Source organism: Chanodichthys erythropterus, chromosome 13, assembly GCF_024489055.1.
Source record: "Chanodichthys erythropterus isolate Z2021 chromosome 13, ASM2448905v1, whole genome shotgun sequence".
NCBI classification, from domain to species: Eukaryota; Metazoa; Chordata; class Actinopteri; order Cypriniformes; family Xenocyprididae; genus Chanodichthys; species Chanodichthys erythropterus.
Window position 1 is genome coordinate 17,231,028 of NC_090233.1, and position 24,801 is coordinate 17,255,828.

The following is a 24,801-nucleotide window of genomic DNA, read 5'->3' on the forward strand; positions in this document are numbered from 1 at the left end:
CGGACCCCCATTCACAACCATTGTAAACCTTGGGGACTAAGGATATTTTTAAATATATATCTGATTGTGTTAATCTGAAAGAAGATAGTCATATACATTTTCATTTTTGGGTGTATTATCCCTTTAACGTACGATTGTACGCAGCGATTTGTAACTTAAAAGGCTTCTGGTGTCACCTGCTTTCAGTTATGGAAAAAAATAAATAAATAGATAAAAACAGCATCCCATTGTTAGACTTGATATCAGTGTTCCTGGAATACTGCACATCCAATCAAATTCGAGGTAGGCCTAACAGTTGCATAAGGTTGCCTATAGAAAACTAAGAAAAAATACTTCTTAAATGGCATCATTGGAAAAACTTCTTTTTCTTTTGCTCTTTGCTGGCACCTTTATTTTAAAGAGTAGATCCAGTAGTTAAATCAGTAACTTCCTTCTCTATACACATCTGAGTTTGACATCACAACAACAAGATTAACAGAACAAAAAAATCTCAGACGAAACAAAATTTGGATGGTTTTTATTTGATGCTTTCCAAGACATACAGACAAGACATATTTTCTTTCCAGTGTTTTGACAGTTGCCATTTAGAGTTCCAATTTCATTCGGCAATCTTTGCAGCTTCAGCTCACCCAGAGAGGATGTGCTTGATGAAGGACGTGTAGTTAATGCAGCCGTTGGCGTCTTCTTGTCCAGCCATCAGACGGTCCACCTCATCTTCTGTCATTTTCTCCCCAAGTGTTGCCAAGACATGACGGAGCTCAGCACCCATCACTGTTCCATTTCCTTCTTTGTCAAAGACTCTCAGACCCTCAACAAAGTCCTCAAATGTCCCCTGGTCTTTAGCTCTTGAGATATGCTGCAGCATGGGCAGAAACGTCTCAAAGTCCAGGTATTTGGCATTCATTTCTTCAGCCTTGGGCTTCCCCAGCACAGTCAGCACATCAGCATTGGTAGGGTTGTGACCCAGGGCCCTCATCACTTCTCCACACTGGGCATACCTTATCTTCATCTCGCCCGTTGGTGTCTCGTCAAAGAGAGTGAAGGCATCCTTGAACTCTTCAATCTGGTCAGCGGTAAATTCCAGCGCGATACTCTTCAGGTCCAGCTCAGGCTCTTTGGGTGTCTCTGGAACCGGGGCAGGAGCTGGGGCTTCTTCTTTCTTTGGCTCTGGTTTTTTAGGCTCTGGTTTCTTGGGTTCAACTTTTTTCGGGGCCATAATGTCGATGCTGAGAGCGGAGATGGGAAAAGCTGGGAAATGTGTTGTAAGAGCTCCTGTTGGGCTTTTATACTGACATGTCAGAGTGTGTGATAAGGCTTATCAGCACTGGAATAGTGGCAGACTATATAAGGAAATGAACTGGAAAAGACTTGAGTGCTGCTCATGCCATGTTTAAATGCTTTTGTCCAGTAGATAAGACCAGACCAACCACCCCTTTACCCCAGTAAAATTAACAAACTACTTAAATGTTCTTAAATAGCCAGCCAGTAGATTATTCTTCAGCTTTTTATCAACAGGAAAGCTTACACAGGAACAGACTTTAAAGTAATTGTTCACCTTAAATGAAAATATGATATTCACATATGATAACTTTATGTAAGGAACAGACCAAGATGTAAGTCATTATTTACTGATAATGTTCACTTCCAGGTTGTTGACCAGTGTGGCTGTGTCTGAAATCGCGAGGTAGGTACTTATTTTGAATTAGTAATTACTTCACAACATCTAAAAAAAGTATGTTCTATATAGTGTGAGTGTGTGTAGTATGAATTTAATCTGGACGTACTACATTCGCCATGCTGTCATTATCATGTGACCTATGCTTCACTGCCATTCACAAATCGTCTCCTGTGGCCTCATGGGATAGTAAAGTGTCCATCACGCTAGAAGAAGGCTGCATTCCAAATGGCACACTTCATGTGTACTTTCGGTCTTGTGGACTCACTCGGCGTGTCCGTTAAGTCCACGAGACTGTAGGGTGTCCCATTCATCATTTTAGAAGGGTGCTCGCAAGTGCCCCCTCTGCAGCCCCTATGCGCTCGATGAACACTTCTGCTGAGTCCGCAATTCTGCGAGTTACACAGATTACTTCTACCCGGCAGTCAAAGTGGCATTACGTCATGAAAGTGCAGACTCAGAGGAAGACCGTGGGTTTTAGGGTGCCATTTGGGACCGGGCCGAATAAGATCATCCGGGTACTTTTTGCCTACTCTTTTATGAGTTCAGAATTCATACATACTACTTTTGTCACATACTGTTTTTCACCTATATAGTAGGGAAGTATGCGATTTCGGATGCAGCTGTAACTGGATTGAGTCATTGAGTGAGTTGAACTTTGAGTTGAGAACAAATCATTCTGTTCTGTTCTGTTAAAGTGATAGTTTAACCAAAAATGAAAATTTTGTTGTAATTTACTTTATTTTGAAGAATATGGGTAACCAAACAGTTGACATTAATGTCCATAGTATGGGTAAAATACTATAGAAAGTCAATGGGGTTCATCAACTGTTTTGGTTACCGACATTCTTCAAAATATCTTTGTGTGTGTGTGCCTGTTCAGCAGAAGAAAGAAATTCATACAGGTTTGGAACACCTTGAGGGGAAGTAAATGATGACAGAATTGTCAATTTTGGGTGAACTCTTCCTTTAACTAGATCAACCAAAAAGATTAGACTAAAAAGAATTATTTGCTAATGAATCAGACATTGCTTAATCAAGATAACTACGTAGGATGAATGTCAAGAGTTTCAAGAAATACCAACTAAGCTATCCAACCCATTAAATGATAACAAAGTTTTCATTTGTGGGTGAAACCCACTAACTAACCAAACAGTTTTGGTTTGATCATTTACTTCCAATATATGGACAAAAAGCAATGTGACATCTCTGAAAATATCATCTCTTATGTTCCACAGAAGAAAGTGTGCAAAAAACATAATTATCAAAAAGAAGTAGAATGTAGTATCAGCAACATTTCAGTGGAAAAGTTAAAGAACTATAAAGCGGATCAGACTTTTGAGAGTAGAGAAACGCACAAAGGTTTTAGTGTTCAGTGAAATAACTCTGTTCAGGCTCTAATCAGCATCCACTGGCAAACTAAATATGTTAGTATGAACATGAAGGAAGATATCTTCTGAACAATATTCAAAACACAGTGCATTTATGTCATATGATGCAATATTCAAAGTTGTACATTAAAAACCTGTATTTTATGCAAGTATGGAGCAATCTCCAACTCGTGCCACTAAGAGATGCAAGTAATTTGCCAGGTGGGTGATAAGCATGGATCTATTCTGAGAGCCAGCACATACCATCACTCCGTCACAGTGATGCTGTTTATAACACAGTATTTTAAGCACACTTAGCACAAAAGAAAGATACCATTTTCTTTTTATGGTAAATGTTATTTAGTCTAGTTTAAAAAGCTCATGTTTTACCAAGCAATTTTTAAGAAAGACTTTTTTCTTTATTAATCAATTTTACAAAACTTAAAAATTCATAATATTAATTTGTTAAAATGGAATAAGTGGGTATTTTTGTCAATGGCTATGAAATAACTTTCCAACCAGTAAGGATAAACAAACTGTTTTTAAAGAATAGAAGTCTGCCATCTAGTGGCTCAAATGTGAATCTTTTGGCCAGAAAATGTCCATCTACAAAGCAAAGTAAGTGTAGTGATTTTATTGCTATTAAATGATACTTAACTTCACTACTTGTTTTTCCATTATGTATCATCTTTCAATAAATGTTTTTCCATACTCCCCAGTATTTAAAGTAACATTGTTTTGGCACTTGGTCAAGGTCTGTCAGCAAGGGCAGAACGTCTGTGTTCACTGAGGTCCCACTGTGAGAAAGTGCCACAGCTGGATTGAACATGTATTAATGAGAACACAGCCTGAAGACATGTCAGTAGCATCTCTTTTTTTGTCTCTGTCCAATGTGTTCACACTGTGGAGCACGATGAAACCATGTCCTCAGAACAGCAGAAACACTGTATTAATCAGTAATCATTTAATCCATTTCAATGTTTGTTATAGGAATAGGTGAGGTAATTTGTTTGAAAATATTGTTATTGTATTTGACACTGATATTGTTTTACACTTTGGTGCATTTTTTAACAACTCACATTATTTCTGGCTTGACCTCTAAATTTACACATTAATAATATCAAGTCAAAAAAAAAATTAAAATTCAAAAACAAAAACTGAAAATGTTGGAAAAAAGGTTATGCTCTAAAGTCATTCTTATTAAATTACTGCAAAAGTTGTACAGAGAAAATTCACAGTGAAATACAAATAGAGGCAACAACACAAGTGTAACTGTCCTTGACCTTTTTCACTGATTCTCGACTTTGACCCTCGAGTTAATTTGGCGAGCTGCTTTTAAATTACATTTAGGATGTAATGGGAGCAGCTGTGGGTTTTTGGATGTGAAGACGTCCCTCTAAAGGTCCTCAGTACTGCTCTGCAGGGAGAAAATAACTTTTATGAAGCAAAAATACATTTTTATAATACAAATTGTAAGAATATAGTGTTACTTTTATTTAAAACCTACTGCATTCATGTCACTAGGGAACAATCTTTCCTCTACAATGGCACAAATATCTGTGAAAATATCATCTTCTTCTCGATCTGCATCGACCTGACCAAGCAAAGTGAGACAGAATTGTGTTTGACAGCTTAAAAGAGGAGTTTTTATTATTATTAGAACAGCATATGCTGTTAAAACCAGATGAATTCAACAGTTGACATAAAAATAAGCAAAGAACAGCATCTTACCCTTACAATAAGTCCTCTCTCCTGGTAGTACTTGGCTATGAGTGTGATATTGTGTTTGAAAGTATCTAGTCTCTTCTCAATAGCGTGAGTATTGTCGTCGGGGCGGCCCTGCTGGGACGCTCTTTTCTCTAAACGCTGCCGGAGTTGCTGATTGGAGCAGGCAAGCAAGATCACCAAGTCTGGAGAGCCAATCTGAGGATCCATGAGTGTCATTTACTGTACATCAAACACTGCCATAACATACTAAGACATACATTATGTAGGTTATAAACAGTATAGACAAGGGGTGTCCAATCCTACTCCTGGTATTAGCTCCAACCCCAATTAAACACACCTGAACCAGCAAATCAATGTCTTACTAGGCATACTAGGCCCTGTTTACACCTGGTATTAAGATGTGTTTTGGTCACAAGTCGCTTAATACAGGTGTAAACAAGGTCTAAAACGTTTTGAGCTTATCCACTTTTGACCACTTCCAGAAGTAGTCAAAAACGCATTTGATCAGATTGCTTTCGTAGTGTAGACGCTCATGTGGTTTAATGTGTTCGAACACGCCTACTGACCTAACGCAAAAATATTATGGGAAGTGCGCTTTAAACTTTGTCGGCTGAAGACCCAAGTTTGGTTTTAAAAACGAAAAATGTACCAAGTACAATGTTATCTCCCCATTCCTGATTTCTAACCTGTCTTGCTGCAATCAGTGCAGAAACAAAAGCTGCTGCTTTTTTTTCCGTTCGGTAACACTTTACATTAAGGTTCCCTTTGTAAAGGGTTTATAAAGGTGTTTGTTAATGAGTAATAAGTCACTTACAAATGTGTACACATTAATAATGCAGTTATAACTGCATGAATAAAAAGGGCGAATTTAATGCAATACCTGCCAAAAAACAAAAAAAAAACAAAAATGTTTTTAACTCAGATGTTATAAATGCTTTTGTAACACTTATTTAACCCAAAACCAGATTCCTGGTTTATTTCATGATGCAGCAAAAATGTACTATCAGACTATTAAACTGAAGGGTGTTGTATTATGTGGTTTTCTTATTAATATCTTTTCTTATCTCATGACTGCCACTTTTCTTACTATGTTGCTTACCAGAAGTTTCTCTCCAAAAAAGGTCATGATGCCTATCCACAGCAGTGTTTAAAAACTGATTTCTTGTTTTTTAAAGATGAAATTCCAACTTTATTTTGAAAATAAAACATAAGATAATAACCATAACTTCATGCGATATTAATAATGAAAAAAATAATTCCAGTATTAGTTAACTGTGAACCTTAATGTAGGGTGGACACTTGTGAACCATTTATTCATGAGTTATAAACATTAATAACCTGTGAAAGTGAACCTTAATGTAAAGTGGAAACCTGTGAACCATTTATGGGTAAGACAGAAACTTCTGGTAAGCAACATAGTAAGAAAAGTGGCAGTCATGAGCAGGGACGTGCACAGTCATTTTGGGGGGCAGGGGCTCAAGTAGAAAAAAGGGCCCTTGTCATAATTATTTATTTAAAAAAATAATAAACCCTTAAATATATAAAGACAACTCTGTTTTTCTTACCAATTTAATTCCCTCACACTCACGGAATTGTTTTATTCTTGATTTCTACAAAATAATCAGTTCACACAGAGACCATGGTCTTCTTTAGTATTGGTCTCCTTTAGTATTCATAGGTTTATCACAAGAGCAGACAACAGCAAAGGATGCCACAGTGTGCATGTTTTCTACACTACTATTTTCAAGTAGCTATATATTTAGAATAAATGACTGCAACAAGGAGAGGGACATAGTTTCACTAATAATTTGTTTATTTTGCACAAATCAATAAATCGTTATTTTGGTGTTATTGGAATACTTCTTTCATGTAGTGGGCAATTTAAGATTGTGGTCCATTTTTGCTGCCATGTCTTTTACTCTAATGGAAAGAAAACTTAACCCTAACCCGATGGTGTTAGTTTTAAGCCTACTACCATCCATCTGTTTGCATCTGTAGATTTCTTCTAAAACAAAACAAGCTAATCTGCATATTTAAACACATCAAGAGTTTTTTTTTTCACCTGAAATGTTATAAATTCATTATATATTATAACAAATGCCTGCAGAGGGTGCCAAAAGCCTGCTGATTTTTGTTGTTACACAGCACAGCACGATCAAATCAACGATCAAAGCCAACCACCATAATTAAAAAAATATATTATTAGTAAAATAATAATATTCGGTCACTTATTTATTTATTTTTTTTTTTTTGATAGAAATGCTACAGCCAATTTTATTGATGTATTCTCCTGTGTAAGCATAGATTTAAAAATAGCATTATGTAATGATGTATTATGATTTTTAAATAGTTTTAATAAATCGTGCATCCAAACTGTCTAATAATGCAGTTCATGGATGCTCCTCATCTGGTATTGACAGCCCTACAGATATCTTTAACATGGTTCAAAACGCAATGCATAGCACATTAAAATAATTGATATTATAATAAGACATAAATAACATTAGTATCAAATCAGGCAGATGCGTTGCTGGTGGTCAAACTATTAAACGTATAACGTATATACGGCGTTAAACGTATAAATAATCTCACCCATTTCAATAGTTTCACAAATTTCACGTTTGTGAACATACATAGGCCACCTGAAAGAAATGCACGGGATGGATCCATCTAGGGCTTTTTTCCTTTTCGCTTCTCATCGCCAGACAGCAGTTGTATTTTCCCGGGCATAGTTGTCACAAGTTTTCAGCCAGCAGCAAACATGAGGTGGAGCGGGGCGCGCGCGCACGCACGCGTGCGGGAATGAATGTCGTGTCGCGGAGGGAGGGCGGCTGAACTCGACAAAGCCAACCTAATATATAGTATTTATTTATTTATTCAGTAAATATATTTTTGACAGGGAAGCTGTGTGCAAACAGGAATATTTATAAAAAAAAAAAAAAAAAAGCACCCCAGAAAAAAAGGGCACTTTCTCTCGAGGAAGAAAAAGGGCAGGGGCTCAAGCCCCCTTTTATGTCTATGTGTGCACGTGCCTGGTCATGAGATATTATTAAGAAGACCACAAATACAACACCCTTCAGTCTAATTATGATGCATCATGAAATAAACCAGGAATCTGGTTGTGAGTTAAATAAGTGTTAATAAATACATTTATTAAGCATTTATAACACGTGAGTTAAAAAACGGCTCGCTATTTAGCAGGTATTGCATCAAAGTCACCCTTTTTATTAATGCAGTTATAACTGCATTATTAATGATTTATAATGCATTTGTAAATGACTTATTACTCATTAACAAACACCTTTATAAACCCTTTACAAAGGGAACCTTAATGTAAAGTGTTACCTTCCGTTCTCTCTTTGTGCATTCATGGTGTAAATTGCATGAGATTTTTTGTTCATTAGATTGAAAGATCTGAAAAAACCCATATCTTTACCCGCCCATAGACCCTTCCCTCAAAGAAATCAGGACAGAAGTGGTGGACAAAAGAGACGTATTAAAATACCAGGTGTAAATGGGTATATGTCTCCCTCTTCTACTTGTGATCCGGTCGACCATAACGCATCTTAATACCAGGTGTAAACAAGGCCCTAGAAACTTCCAGGCAGATGTATTGAGGCAAGTTGGAGCTAAACTCTCCAGGATGGTGGCCCTCCAACAGCAGGTTTGGACACCCCTGGTATAGACCATCAGAATGAATATCTGACCTGCTCCTCAAAGGTGAACGCCTGTGAGATCTCTCTAGGGAATCCATCCACAATGAATCCTTTAGCATCCTGCTTCTTGATAAACTGATGTTTCAGCTCTTCAATAGTCGTCTCCTAAAGGATATCATGTCAGAATAAGACTAAGGTGACAAGCATGAGGTGTCCTTCTTCATTTAATATTGTAAGTACACTACTCAAAAGTTTTAGACATTTATTATTTGATTAGTAAAATTTAAAGGTGCCCTAGATTCAAAAATTGAATTTACCTTGGTTAATTAACATTAACATTAAATAACAAGAGTTCAGTACATGGAAAAGACATACAGTGAGTCTCAAACTCCAGTGTTTCCTCCTTCTTATATAAATCTCATTTGTTTGAAAGACCTCCGAAGATCAGGCGAATCTCAACATAACACCGACTGTTATATAACAGTCGGGGTGTACGCCCCCAATATTTGCATATGCCAGCCCATGTTCCCAACATTATGAAAGGCATTAGACAAGGGCAGAATGTCTGGATGTGCACAGCTGAATCAACAGACTAGGTAAGCAAGCAAGGACAATAGTGAAAAATGGCAGATGGAGCAATAATAACTGACATGATTCATGATAACATGATATTTTTAGTGATATTTGTAAATTGTCGTTCTAAATGTTTCATTAGCATGTTGCTAATGTACTGTTAAATGTGGTTAAAGTTATCATTGTTTATTGTTGTATTCACAGAGACAAGAGCCATCATTATTTTCATTATTAAACACTTGCAGTCTGTATAATGCATAAACACAACTTCATTCTTTATAAATCTCTCCAACAGTGTAGCATTAGCCGTTAGCCACGGAGCATAGCCTCAAACTCATTCAGAATCAATGTAAACATCAAAATAAACACTGTACTTACGCAATTAGACATGCTGCATGACGAACACTTTGTAAAGATCCATTTTGAGGGTTATATTAGCTGTTTGAACGTTTTTTATGTTGTTTAAGGCAAGTGCGAGCTCTTGGGGCATGGAGCACGAGATTTAAAGGGCCACACACCATTTCTAATTATGCCCCAAAATAGGCAGTTAAAGAAATGAATTAAAAAAAATCTATGGGGTATTTTGAGCTGAAACTTCACAGACACATTCAGGGGACCCCTTAGACTTATATTACATATTTTTAAAAAAAGTTCTAGGGCACCTTTAAAAATTTAAAAACAATTTAAAATAACTGTTTTCTATTGTAATATTTAATATATTCATGTGATGGCAAAACTGAATTTTCAGCATTATTACTCGTCTTCAGCGTCACATGATCCTTCAGAAATCATTCTGATATGCCCAAGAATAATTTCTTACTATTATTAACCCGTTAGCATTCCTGTAAAATTAGCCTAAAATGCCTAAAAAAGGCAAAGTAAATTGCATGCTGTTTTTGAACCATATGCATGTATATGTATATAGTTCAAAAACAGGTATAGTAGTACATGTATAGTATATGCATGGTTTTGGTCTGTTTTGAAAGGTATGTGGAATGCTAACAGGTTAATGTTGAAAACAGTTGTACAGGATAAAAGCTTTTGTGGAAATTGTGATACAATTCCATTTTTTCAGGATTCTCTGATGAATTAATGTTCAAAGGCATTTATTTGAAATAGAAATCTTTTGTAACATCATTAATGCCTCGACTTTGCTGAATATAAGTTACTTACTGACCCCAAACATTTGAACATTAGTTTATGTAAAAATCAGCAACAATCAAGCAGGCGTAATTACACATAGCTGCAAAAATGCACATAGCTGGTGGTCAAATTTCCAAACCTGAGGTGCCAGTTCTCCATTGGCAATGATCTGAGCAATCAGCTCCCATTTCCTGTCACTGGGGGCATGATGCAGCAACTGGTTCCTTAAAATTTCCCCCACGGACACATGCTCGAAATCATAGCGATGTGCAATTTTAGCCGTCTGTGTCCCCTTCCCACTGCCGGGACCACCTGGAAAATATTATAGCAAATTCCACTTTATATCACAGAAACAGAAATGTTTATTTCAAATGAATTAAAGGGTTAGTTATATATTCACCCTCATATTGTCCTAAACCTTTAAGACCTTCGTTCATCTTCGGAATACAAATTAAGATATTTTTGATGAAATCTGAGGGTTTCTGAAGCACACATAGGCAGCAACGTCACTGCACCTTTTGAGGTCCAGAAAGGTACTAAAGACATTGTTAAAATAGTCAACGTGACTACAGTGGTTCAACCTTAATGTTAAGAAGCGATGAGAATACTTTTTGTGCACAAAAACAAAACAAAAATAATTACTTTATTTAACAATTTAAACTGTCATACACAGTTGAGGTAGTGAACGCAGTTCAGTGCTTCTGTGTTTACGTCCGAACGCCGGCCGACGCTGTTCACGTGAGCAGCACGACGCATGCGTGTGATGCTGACACAGGAGCCGGCCAATAATGAGTCAGCATTCTGGCGTATAACATGGAAGCACTAAACTGTGTTCACTACGTAAACTGTGTATGACAACAGTTCAAATCGTTGAGTCTTTATTTTTGTTTTTGCACACAAAAAGTATTCTCGTCATTTCATAACATTAAGGTTGAACCACTGTAGTCACGTTGACTATTTTAACAATGTCTTTAGAACCCTTCTGGACCTCAAAAGGTGCAATGACATTGCTGCCTATGTGTGGTTCAGAAACCCTCTGATTTCATCAAAAATATCTTAATTTGTGTTCCGAAGATGAAGGAAGATCTTATGTGTTTAGGACGACATGAGGGCGAGGCGAGTACTTAATGACAGAAATTTCATTTTTGGGTGAGCTAACCCTTTAATGTCAAGGTCTACTGAATTTGGAAGTTGAAATTTAGAATAAGATGAATTCAGAAATAGATGACTGAAACTGACTGAAGATGACCAGCTGACAGTGATGACCACTCACCTATGATGAATATGATGTGCGGTCGTGGTTTAGATGGGTCAAAGACATCATACTCCTGTATAAGCCCTGAGGACTCTGTCATATCTGAGTCACTTTCTATGGAGAACTGGGCTTGAATTGGTGGCAGCCTATCATATCGACGGTAAGGCCCGGGGCCAGGACCAGGACCACCGTCTGTGGAATGAAACGGATTACATTCATTGTTTCTATATGACCTCAGATGCATTCTTAAGGCCAATTCACACCACGTGTGAATCAGTAAAATGAGAAAACTGCTAAAAAAGCCACTTGAACTAAAATGAAAGTGACATTTTAAAGTATATCCATCATGTACACAACTATTTTATTTCTAGCTAAGATAACGTGCCTTCAAATTGGCTAAATTACCGAGTTTGCAGGGGGCTTTCTTCCCCTGTGCCGGGGTGATTGGTGGTAGAGGTTTTCGATCAGGTGTAATGAAAGTGTCCCAGGCCACACATTCAGGACCTCCGAGGTCGCGTGTTTTCTGCAGGCAGCTCTCCAAGAATGTCAAAGGATCCTCAGGCCTGTGGTACATCAGCCCTGTTAACATACTCTGTGAGATACACACAGAGGTCAAATAATTGTGTTATATATAGTTTTTCACAAATATGAATCTGTATTTCTTTTAAAGTGTACAATTCCAGTACATCTATTTGTGATTTCTTTCATTATATGTCAAAATGTTATACAATATTACTGACAATTGGCTTTTGAGTTATCAATCATAGTCTTTCCTTGCTTTTTTACCTCAAAACAAAGCAGAAAATGAGCACATTTTTCTTTTATTAGCCAAACTCAGTTAAACGATTTCTGAATGGCAAGACATAGAGGGGAAAAAATGAATAACATCTAGGAGGAGAAAATAACAATTGCAAATTGTTGTTCTATTCATCCCACACGTGTTAGCAGTTCATACTCTGAGCCATTCAGAGGGACAGGGAATGGAAAATCTGAGCTCTAAATAATCAGCTGTTTGCTTCTTTTGATGCAAATAAAACTGCTTGAGAATTTACATCTCAATCCTCACGGGTATCAAACAGCTAAAGACATTCAACCGCTGAATAAAGGAACAGTGTCCGAACAGAAACAAAACAAAAGGCTGCATTTGCTAAAGGTATCAGTTTAATAATAGACCACAGCATTTTTAAGGACTACTGCAGTATCCATTGGAGAAAAAGCATTAAAAACAAACTAAGCTTACACTGTGAAAAGTAGCAACCTGCGATTATCACCTACTTCATCTTTATTTTTTAATTTTGTTGCTGTAACCTAATGTATTGAGGTTCATTCAATGATGTTCAATAATTATTCTGATGTGAATAAAATTAACTAATTTAAAATGAACCCTATAAAGGATACTGTTTCATAGCTGATATGCAAATGCATAAAATCTGTAAATTATCATGATCAAAACTGTGCTGAAAAACCTGTTGTACACAATCTACTACATGCCTTCTGTCATCTGATTGATTTATACTTTACTGAGATTTATGAAGTAAAGTGATAAATAAAATATTTCAAGACATATATATACTACAGCAACTTAGCTTTACTTGATTATCCATATCTTTTTCTTTTTTTCTTTTTTTCTTTTTTTTTAGAAAAATCATGTTAAAATGTGAGTATCAAGTATGATACATCTGTGGCCTGTTGCATGAAGCTAGTTAAACAAACTCTGAGTTTCAGAGTAGGTCTAGAGTTAACAATTATGAAAAATATGAAATTAAACACATTAACAAAGCAGGAATAAACACTGCTGGAGTGAAAGTTGGAGAAGGCAGCTAAAAATATCTGACCATATCAATGCATGTGAATCAAACAAATAAACCAAATAATTAATATAGTTTCACAAAGAGCTCAAAAGAATACATATAAACTTACTCTGTTTAAAAGCTTTATATATTAATCATGTATTATAATTATTTTAATTTAAAAGCAAAGTTTAATATTGTCAATTAATATAATAGGCCTAATTATATGAATATGTCATAAATTATTCATAATTTTAATTTATTTAATATAAATATAATAAATAATTAGCAGCAAATGTTGAGCAATTCTGTCTCTAAATGTTTTCACTATAAACTGATTTAATTTGGAGTGGCTTTATTGCATCAGATACTTGTCACTTTACTCACAGCTGATTGGTTGAGTTTTGGTCTGCGATCTCTAACTCAGAATAAAACCTGCTCCGGAGCAGGTTAGCCATGTTGCGTAAGTTACCATAGCAATGAAACCTGCTAAAAACCAATCCACCTTCATAAGCCCGAAAAACCAGAGTTTGCTGAAACTAATCTTGAACTTACCTGGGTAGCAACTGAAACCGGCTTTGTGCAACAGGCCACAAGCTATTGAGGAATGTTTATTTGTACATACATAAAGAGCTTTGTTCAAAATCGTTTAATAGTAAGCATTATAAATCCGTTAAATATCATCTAAGGCATATTATTGGGAGATATAGAGTGATAACTGATATGTTTATGCATTTTATGTAAGTAATCTGCTATACTGTTATAAAGATCTCATTGATTTACAAGCTATCAGAATTTCATCTTAATTTCTGGCCATATAAATATCAGCAACTTCATCAAATTTCATACTTTTGCTAAGGGCATCTGAATAAAATTGTTTTTGTCACCCTCCTCCTCCTACACTGTAAAAAAAACATTGCAAATTATACAGATTTTCTTTACAGTAGTTTTCTTTTAAATTATATTCAAACTCAAAACTTCAAAACTTACAGTAAGTCTAATTTTTATACAAGAAAATACTGTATTATTTATACAGTATTTGTTCTGTTTTCTAAAATTATGTATAAATTTATGTAAAATTACAAGAAATAATCTGTAAATATATATATATATATATATCATTATATTAAAGGTTTATGTCCATACTAACAATATAATATTCTATGTAATTTTAAAGTAAATGTTGTTAGTTTTATATTTAGGTGCATTTTTACATTATGTATACAAATACAATACTTTTTTTTTTCTCATTACATCGAACAATGCCTAGTCTGTTTTAAAGAATCCAAAGCTGTACTGCTCTCCAAGTTTAAACTTTCAGGCCTCTGCCCACACACCAGTTGATCCAATTTGCTTTACAAGGGAAATTAATGAATAGAGATAGAGATGAGAAAAGCACACATCTTTACAAGTTCGGACTCCGCAAACCCTTCAACTTTCACAAACACACTCATAAGGCATACAACCATGCATCTTAATGTATTAAGTATTGGTTGTACTGTACGTTATCTGATCAGAATGTGCTTTTGGTACAGTATCTCACAGAAGTGAGTACACCCCTCACATTTTCGTAAATATTTTATTATATCTTTTCATGTGATAACACTGAAGAAATGATACTTTGCTACAATGTAAAGTAGTGAGTGTACAGCTTATATAACAGTGTAAATTTGCTGTCCCCTCAAAATAACTCAACACACAGCCATTAATGTCTAAACCGCTGGCCACAAAAGTGAGTACACCCCTAAGTGAAAATGTCCAAATTGAGCCCAAAGTGTCAATATTTTGTATGGCCACCATTATTTTCCAGCACTGCCTGAACCCTCTTGGGCATGGAGTTCACCAGAGCTTCACACTCCTCCATGACGACATCATGGAGCTGGTGGATGTTAGAGACCTTGCGCTCCTCCACCTTCCATTTGAGGATGCCCCACAGATGCTCAATAGGGTTTAGGTCTGGAGATATGCTTGGCCAGTCCATCACCTTTACCCTCAGCTTCTTTAGCAAGGCAGTGGTCATCTTGCAGGTGTGTTTGGGGTCCTTATCATGTTGGAATACTGCCATGCAGACCAATTTGATGCAGTGTGCGGCATATGGTCCGAGCACTGACAGGCTGACCCCCCACCCCTTCATCCTCTGCAGCAATGCTGGCAGCACTCATACATCTATTTCCCAAACATAACCTCTGGATATGACGCTGAGCATGTGCACTCAACTTCTTTGGTCGACCATGGTGAGGCCTGTTCTGAGTTGAACCTGTCCTGTTAAACCGCTGTATGGTCTTGGCCACCGTGCTGCAGGTCAGTTTCAGGGTCTTGGCAATCTTCTTATAGCCTATGCCATCTTTATATAGAGCAACAATTCTTTTTTTCAGATCTTCCATTGACCAGTATGAGAGAGTGAGAGCGATAACACCAAATTCAACACACCTGCTCCCCATTCACACCTGAGACCTTGAGACCTTCCCGGTGTCATGTGAGAAAATGGCTAATTGGGCCCAATTTGGACATTTTCACTTAGGGGTGTATTCAGTTTTGTGGCCAGCGGTTTAGACATTAATGGCTGTGTGTTGAGTTATTTTGAGGGGACAGCAAATTTACACTGTTATACAAGCTGTACAATCACTACTTTACATTGTAGCAAAGTGTCATTTCTTCAGTGTTGTCACATGAAAAGATATAATAAAATATTTACAAAAATGTGAGTGGTATACTCACTTCTGTGAGATACTGTCACAGAATCATACGGTAATTTCAATGCATGAAAAAGAGTGTGTGAGAGAAACCCTATACTGAGACATTTGAAACTAGAAAAAGCAGAACATGGAGAAAAAGGTCTGAAAGTACTGGAATGTATCCCAGCATGCAATGTGTGCAAAACACACATTCAAATATTTAGAATCCTCAATTTGTCAAATGTGCATGTCTTTGTATTATGAAAAGAACTTGCTGTGAGGTGACAGTACTAACCACTGAGCCATCATGCTGCTGCCAGCACTACAGTATTGAAATAAATGACAATACATGCATTATTAAACTCTTCAATTATTGTTGAATTAGTCGGACAACAAGGCCAACAAGGCCATGACAGAACATAGCTCTGGCTTAGGACTAATCCATATACACATTGTCTTTACTTATGAATAACTCAAATACAATACAGACTGTCAATTTCTACCTTGAGAAATTTTAAGTTTACATTGTCCCATATCACGAATGCTATAATGGCCTGAATGCTATGACCACTGCAGACAACAGCTTGAAGTATGCTGTTAAATAAAGGTCTGTAGACAAATTGTAACTGCAGTGTTTGCAAATAAGTGTTACTGTGGACAGTGGATTAACCAACAGGTTGTGTAACACTGCTATATGCAGTAAAGGGCCAGATACAGGAAAAACCACAGTTGTGTATGCACAGCTGACATTATAGGCATAAGAGTGGGTCTAACTAAAGGTCATGGATTTTTCAAAATGCAAAAGGGTCATGGTCATGTTAACGTAACTGTAAGTCACAAGTATCCAAACCTGTACACACACACACACACACACACACACACACACACACACACACACACACACACACACACACACACACACACACACACATACATGGTTGCAGTGATTTTGCCAAGTAAAGCATGTTCCCAAATGAACATATTTTGTTGATCCTGGAACAACATTCCTGTCTGAAAACATAGTCCTAACCCTATCTCTACCCCTAAACCTAACCCTAACTTAACCGTAAAATCAGATTGAGATGAATAGCGAATAACACAGATGTAGAAGCACCTAACCCTGGTTGTAAGCATATGTTAAAACACCATTCAAGCATTCAAATAAAAAGACATTTGTAATGCTTCAATAAAAAAAAAAAAAAAAATGCTATTTGCTGTCTCTTATTGGTTAATCTGACTGTAATCCATGAATCTGGCCAATGAGTGAGCGCCTTTTACCAGTCAAGTTTGAATACGTCTGTTGGAGTGGACATGTGCTGCTGTTCGACATCTGCAGTACAACTTCAGACAGTCGTAGTATGTAGTACTACAGAAGGATCCAGCTGATAACTGGCAATTTGGAGGAGGATTGCTCTTTATCTGCTGTGTCTGTCATTTCTGGTGCAGAATCATGGACCTTTTGTTCTCCGTTTTGATTTTAATTACAATTTTTTTAGCAAGGATTCTGAATTAAAAGACAATGTAATGTTTGTCCACATATATTAGCAGAGCTATATGGAGCCCATGGGGGTCAGTAGAATATTGTTGAAAACAATATAAAACTGATTTGGAAAATACAAGCTAAAGTACAAAGCTAACAGCAAACAGCACAGTTTGTACCTTTCTCCACCTGTTTCAAAGGTAAAATCATGACCTCATCATGATAGTAACCCTAACAGAAAAGATGGAGAAATCCCATTTTTAGTTTTTCAGTTCCTCCAGGGACTCTGAAGAACTGTTTGTGAAGAATTTGTTGATAATTTGCATTTGAATGGTAAAACAGTTTTAGAATCAATAGTGATGTGAAACAGTGACAATCTTGAAGATGTATCAGTATTTTATTCCTTTAGTTTTAAGTTGAGAATATTTAATTCAACTTTTTATTAAATTTTGATGAAACTGTTCTACTGTTAAAGGGTTAGTTCACCCAAAAATGAAAATTCTGTCATTTATTACTCACCCTTGTGTCGTTCCACATCCGTAAGACCTTCGTTCATCTTTGGAACACAAATTAAGATAATTTTGATGAAGTCTGAGAGGTTTCTGTCTCTCCATAGAGATCCAACGCAATTACCACTGGATATATTGTGTTCCAAAGATGAACGAAGGTCTTACGGATGTGGAACGACACAAGGGTGAGTAATAAATGACAGAATTTTCATTTTTGGGTGAACTAACCCTTTAATCAGTACAGTATTTTAAATGTTATTGCATTAAAAATGTGCACTGTATTTATTCAAAATCAGAATTATTAAATTCAGTTTTATACAGTATTTGTACAGACTTTTTATTTTGTCTTCCAAAATAAAACTGTTCATTTGTAATCTGTAAAATAAGAGTGTTTCTCTGCAGAACTTTTAGTATTGTCAATTTGTTGAAGGTGTTTGAGCGTAATAATCTAGGAAAAATCTGTAAAATAAGTGTCTTTGTAGAATTTTTAGTACTGTCACTTTTTTGAATGTGTTGGATAGTAATAATCTAGGAGAAATCCATAAAATAATGGTGATTTTACACTGTAAAAAAATCATAAACCGTCAAATGACGATATTAAAGTAAAATATCTCAATTCAAATAAACAGCACAAACAATAATTTTACAGGAATTAGAGGAAAATCTGTAAAATAACAGTGTTTTTCTCAAAAACCTTTAATGAAAATTTTTATAAAAATTTGTTATCATACTATATGAGCCACAAATGTGAGCCTGATATATGGTATATATGATACAGTATATCATATTATACATCACATATGGCTCATACAGTATGATACAGGAGAATATGGAGCTCAAACAATGTTTAAAAAATAGTCAAATGACTGTCAGCAGTGGCTACCAAACAAAAACTGTAAAATTAAAGTAAAATATCTTAATTCTGATAAAGTGCAAAAATAAAAATTTTACTGAAAAAAAAAAAAAAAAAAAAAAAAAACACTTGCTAACTTTTATATATATAATTTGTCAAATTCCGTATATTTTGCCTGGTTCAAACTATCTGGTTTAAAAAAAATAATAATAAAAAATAATAATTTAGAAAATTTTATGTTAACATTTTTTTCAGTCAGTTTAATGGCAACTGCTGAGACTGAAATACAGTAAAAAAAACAAGCTTTTAATCAAGTTAAAAAGCAATACAAGGGAAAAAATAATTTATTGGAAAATAAACTTTCAAAGGAATAATGTCAGCAACTTTGCTCCGATGACAGTTTAAATAATAGTTTAACTACTTTATTTCCACTTTTCCAAACCGTCCTTGCTCTAAATGCAGTATCTTTATGTACATACGGTCACAGATCCAGGAGATTCAGAGATGTATATCTGGTATGCAAATGAACTTAAACCTGCATGTTTGCATTCCTCAGTGAGCTGCGAGTTCAGGCACATGCAAAGAATATGACTGTTTCAGTCCTTCTCTCCCCCTCGCTCTCCATTGCCCACATTTCCTGAGTCACAAGTAAATATAAAGTATAGCCTGTTGCCTTGGTGACAGCCAAAGTGTTGATGTGCTGAAACTCATGTTTACAACCTTCACTTTTTGTGCCCTGCGCTTCCTTATATGTAGTATCAGTTTGGAGTTGGAGACCTTGTCAGAAGTGTGTGATATGATCCTCCATGGACACAGTATTTTGTATGCAACTACATATCTCCCACACAAGCACTTGTTGACGCTGTCTGAGGAGAATCTTCCCTCTTGCTGACAAGCTTGAGACCCTCTGCTTTGCCATTACAGCAGCCTACTTGAGGATCACCATAGAGACACTTTCAAGTATCTAATTTACCATGTAATTGTGCATGTTAAATAGATACGTATTTCATTAATTCATGCTATCAGTTCAAATCTGATGTACAGCTTTAGTGAGGCCTGTTTCCCTATACATTATTGATGTAAAGAGAAACAGGTACAGTTACATCTATCATTTATCATATTCTCTAAAGAACTCTGAGAAGAAGAACTGAAAGGTGCATATTAAGAATGCATATGCTCACCTTGAAAACACAGACTACATAATCAGATTTCAGACAGGCAGATGTTTCCAGATGTGTTATTCTTGCTCTCATAAATACATTTCAAGGCTTCTCCTGTGGGTGATCCTTACCTCAAATAGGTGTGGGATCTGTCGTTTGGAGAGGTAATCCTTCGCGTCGTTTGTGTTCATTCTTTTCGGTTATCCAGAACAGCGTTTGTATGTCAGAACAGCAGCTGTGTCTTGTCTATCTGCTCATCTGTTGCGTTTAACCCTGAGAGCAGCTGTGCTGTCTTGCACCATCGCATTGGGCTGTTCTCCGCTGCTTTGACGCCGATGACCTCCGGCGATGTTTCTATTCAACAGTAGTCACGCTCATGAATGCTGTGCTCAAAGTGACCCTTAGCAACGCCTCGTACTCGCGAGTAATACTCTAATATATATCGAGTAGCCTATCTTTTGATGGCGATACCGCAATACTAAAAGTGATTTATCAGATGCCTTAATAGAAAATAACTATTTTTTTTTCTCCCTCATGTGTTTAATGTGAAAACATTTTAAAAGTAATGTAATTTTATCAAATATAGCCTAACCCTCTTGCACAGCTAGTTTTAAATAAAACAATTGGGATATATTTATGACAAGTAGTAGCCTAAGCTAAATCTTTAATCAATATGTACACGCATATATACACACACAGAGTGAGTTACGATCAGTGGTTACAACAGACTTCCATTTCCCAGCATGCTTGCTTCTGACTGTTAAAGGAGAGTAAATGTTTGTAAATGTAAGTATTGTTTCATGTGTTTTGCTCAATATTAATATAGGAGGAGATCTGTTAGTGTATAATGTTCTATTATTATGGAATTTATAAAAGGTTTTCTGGTATGTGTGAGTTTTGGGGTTTACTGTTAGGTTGAAGATTGGCTTAACATTAGTCATACTTTAATAATTTAAATAAAATAATAGTGGTTGTATGTTATTTTTCAGCAAAGAGATAGTCTCTCTGCTAATAACTTAAATACAATCAGTTGTGTTTTTGTTCATTGAAAATATGGAATATTTAAAATGTAAATACTTATAAAATCTTAATACTAATAAAATGTAAGTAATGTATTGCTTAACATAATATTTATATATGTGTAATACATGCATTATCAAATTTGATCACGTATGAATCTATATCTCTGATATGTACTGTTATATCATTTAATATATTGATCATTCATATACTTGGAGATATTTTCTTTCCGTAAGGGGAAACACCCTGGACAGGCGGCAGTAGCCACGAATTAAGAATTTGTTCCCTAAACTTATTAATTGATTCCCTCGTTTTAGGTAAATCGCTGCCAAGTTGTAGCCTACTAAATCTTTGCCTCAGTTTTAGTTAAATTACAGGACGATGTGAGCACAATGTGGCCACAAATTAAAGGGATATTTAAGGGATTTAAAAAAAAAGATATTTTGAAGAATGTTGGTTACCAAACAGTTGCTGGCCCTCACTGACTACCATAGTATTTTTTTTATTTTTTTTTTTCATACTATGGAAGTCAATGGGGGCCAGCAACTGTTACCAACATTTTTCAAAATACCTTCTTTTGTGTTTAACAGAATGAAACTCATACAGGTTTAGAACAACTTGAGTAAATAATGACACAATATTTATTTTTGGATGAACTATCCCTGTAACAAGTTTCAGAACAATTTAACTAAGGGGAATAAATTAATAAAATGTGGCCACAAAAAAAAAAAAAAAAAAAAAAAAAGTGTAGGTAACAGTAAAAAAATAGTAAATAAATACTGTTTTCAAACAAGTTTCAAACTAAAATAAAGCAACCTCAAACTCACAGGTTATACTAATCTTATGTCTGCTCAAATAAACAGAATGTGTTTGCTTTTGATTATCACAGATTATCAATAATTCCTTAATTTCGTAAACACCAGATTTTGTAAAGGTAAGATTTTGTCATTTTTACACTGTCTGAAGGAGATCCTTACTTCATTATGACTTTACTGTAGTAAAAATAACTGTAAAAAAAACAATTAAAGACAAACTGAAATCATACTGAAACATCACTTTTATTCCAATGAAACAAATAGCCATGTTTAACAGTGCACCTTGAAATGAGTCTATCCACTTTTCACAGACTATGCACTTTTTAATTCTAAAGATGGATTTAAATCTTCTGAAGGAAATCTATTACTATTAGTATTACTTATCTTACTTATCAGCAGAATTAGACCACCAAATGAACTGATACATGAGCCATGTAACTTCAGTGCCATGCCAAATACAATTGCTCCCATCTGTTGGAAATCAGTAAATTCATATTCAGTGTATGCTGAAACTCACTTTCCACTTGAGTTAAATGAGCACGCACCTGCTTGAGGATTATGCACTGCCGTTGTTTGTCACACCGATCTATATTGTGTTGTGTGACAGAAGTTAGTAATATTATCCTTGGAAAGCATAAGTATGTTAATCATTTTCCATGGTGTTGTATTACTTGAAATCTGCACAAACACTTTTGTGAAAGAACACTTATTGGAACATACAAACAGGTGAGTGTTTCCATTCCCTTTGAATCACATCCTGAGTCCACATTTGGACTCACCGTGACCTCAGGGTAATGTGACTGCAAAAATATGAAAAAATTCAACATCCTGCTAATTAAAATAAACCTATATTACTCCCAACTAACCCCAGCCCTGGAAGATCTCACAAAATGTGCAGCCAGAGAGTCAGAGTTTGCAGAAGAATTTTGTGGAAGTTGCATCAGAAGTGCCACAGTCTCTAGCTTGAGCCCTCAGAGGTTTTGGGCTTATGATTTAAGTCTGTTTCATCCTTTTCATCAGAGTGAAAAGAAACCCGTTGTTCATCCATGCGTTTGGATTGCACTTTCTGAATTAGGCTGAAGAAGTCTTCATCTGGGTCTGGTGCTGGGGGCAAAGAGCACCTCTGATCATTGATCCTGGAGGACTGGAGAGGTGATAAAGTTTACAACATGCAAACAGAGGAACTTTGAGGAATGTAAGTGTAAATCACATTTGTACATCTTGCATTTGATATTGAATTTCAGTTACTACTGTTACCTGATACTTTATGAGCATGTTGAAAAATTCGTCACTAGGTTCACGTGGACTACATGCCTCACACAAGTGATCCACATTGTTCTGTGCTATCCTGATGCCCAAGCGGTCCCCTATACTGGCTCTCTGGTCATCCAGTCTGCGGCTCTGGGAACTGGCTATCAGGTCAAAGAACTCCTCTGTCTGGGTAAGCGAGATGAGGGAGGAGGCTCCAGAAAGTAAAGGGGACTGAGGCATGGAGGATTGGGGCCCAGTCGAGGCCCCTTGGGCCTCGGCATTGGGCTGTTGAGGGAGCTGGCAGCGCCGGTTCTCCATGCCGCTGCTTCTGGGGTCTCTGAGCACAGTGAAAGGGCAGACCTCATTAGAGGTGAGTGGGACTTACCCTTGAAAAAAAGAATGCAGAGCAAAAGATGAAACATTTTCACAACGGTTAATGAAATTACTTATGATCTCTTATTTTGAAGAACATGGTGATCTTACAACATGATAAAGTCAGTAACCATTTTAGCAATCATTATTCCCATAATGTAAATATATATTAAAAACTGAGGCATGTTTAAATGTATCATCATTCTTTTAAAGCCACTTGCTTCTGTAAGCCTGAAAAGTTTACTAATATGTGAAATAGGTCTGGGATAATAACTTATTTTAGAGTTAGCATAAGCATAAGTTGCAGCCCAGCAAAGTTGGAATGAGTGAACAATTTAAATTAAAAAACAATTTTATATCAGTTTGTTTCAGGTGTTAGAAGTTGCAATAGAGTAATACTAAATAGTCTAATCTAACAAAAAAAATATAATAAAATATAAAATAAAAACAGATTTAAAAAAATAAATGTAACATGTAACATCAAATAGAACAATTTAGATATTTTATTATAAATGCAGTAATAAAACAAGACATATTTCACATATGACAAAGTTTTAAAATGACTTACAGTTTTATCCTTTTCAAAAAATCCCAAACCAATAAAGTTCACAAAGGCGTTCTCTACAGGGACTTCATCTGAGAACAGCCATACAGCAATTGCCACAGCCTCGGGCACTAAATAATTTTCTTGGCAGACATGTCAAGCAGTACCTTCTCTCCCAAGACTGAAACGTACATGTTACTGAACAGCTTGCAAATCTTCTCTAACATAAAAAGAAAATAAATACAAGAAAAAATGCCTTATATTCCAGCAAAAATTAGGATGACTTCCCTATCTTCTACACCCAGGTTTCCTATGTGCAGGGCTGTCTGTTTTTCTAGGGGGAGAGGGAGAGAAAGGGAGAGTGAGAGTGAGGGGGGAGAGATAGAGAGAAATGGGGCGCAGTTGCCCCTCTCCGCTTACATCATGGTTGCTATAGGAACTGGAAATCGGCTTCCAAATCTCGCTCCCGTTGTTCACTCAAACACAGACATATGCACACCAACAAAAACACACACTGTCTGGTGCATACAGACACACACACACGCGCACGCACACACACACACACACACACTGGCTTGCATTCCTGCATTGTTGAGTTCCATTCATTGCCTCCTGGGGGATCAGTTGCCTCTCTCTTTCCACAGTCAGGAAAACTAGAGCACAATTATACCAGGATACAGTGGCCAAGATTACTGATGTATCTGTCATTTTCGTGTCTTTGTTTCAAGCGATGCTGAGCCACTGTCAGCAGAGCACAAGGAGGAGGGGTTGCTTGGAAGCTACCATAAGGAGGAGGCAATAACCAATGATTCTGGGATAAACCAAAGCAGCATAATGTTGCCTGGGGCCCTTTGCCTTAAATGAATAGATGAATGCCACTCCATTTAGAATTCCCCAGGGGGAATAGAGCAGTCTTTCTTGGGATTCCCTCC

General features: G+C 36.2%; 3 protein-coding genes across 3 annotated transcripts; all 3 read right to left on the bottom strand.

Moving 5' to 3' along the window:
* Positions 1–500: 500 nt before the first annotated feature.
* On the bottom strand, positions 501–1,265 carry cmlc1 (cardiac myosin light chain-1). Its single transcript, XM_067405950.1, has one exon. The coding sequence runs from the start codon at positions 1,214–1,216 to the stop codon at positions 626–628; it is 591 nt and encodes a 196-aa protein (XP_067262051.1). The 5' UTR covers positions 1,217–1,265; the 3' UTR covers positions 501–625.
* A 3,057-nt stretch (positions 1,266–4,322) lies between these two features.
* Positions 4,323–20,113, bottom strand: ak5l (adenylate kinase 5, like). The gene is made up of 8 exons (XM_067408091.1): positions 19,999–20,113; positions 11,806–11,992; positions 11,419–11,592; positions 10,285–10,457; positions 8,481–8,594; positions 4,777–4,968; positions 4,553–4,639; positions 4,323–4,462 (listed from the first exon to the last, which is right to left on the bottom strand). Exons 1-8 carry the CDS (start codon positions 20,056–20,058, stop codon positions 4,442–4,444), a joined length of 1,008 nt encoding a protein of 335 aa, XP_067264192.1. The 5' UTR covers positions 20,059–20,113; the 3' UTR covers positions 4,323–4,441.
* Positions 20,114–22,660: 2,547 nt separating this feature from the next.
* On the bottom strand, positions 22,661–23,271 carry gpsm1a (G protein signaling modulator 1a). Its single transcript, XM_067408186.1, has 2 exons — positions 22,960–23,271; positions 22,661–22,846 (listed from the first exon to the last, which is right to left on the bottom strand). Exons 1-2 carry the CDS (start codon positions 23,269–23,271, stop codon positions 22,661–22,663), a joined length of 498 nt encoding a protein of 165 aa, XP_067264287.1.
* Between the last annotated feature and the right edge of the window lie 1,530 nt (positions 23,272–24,801).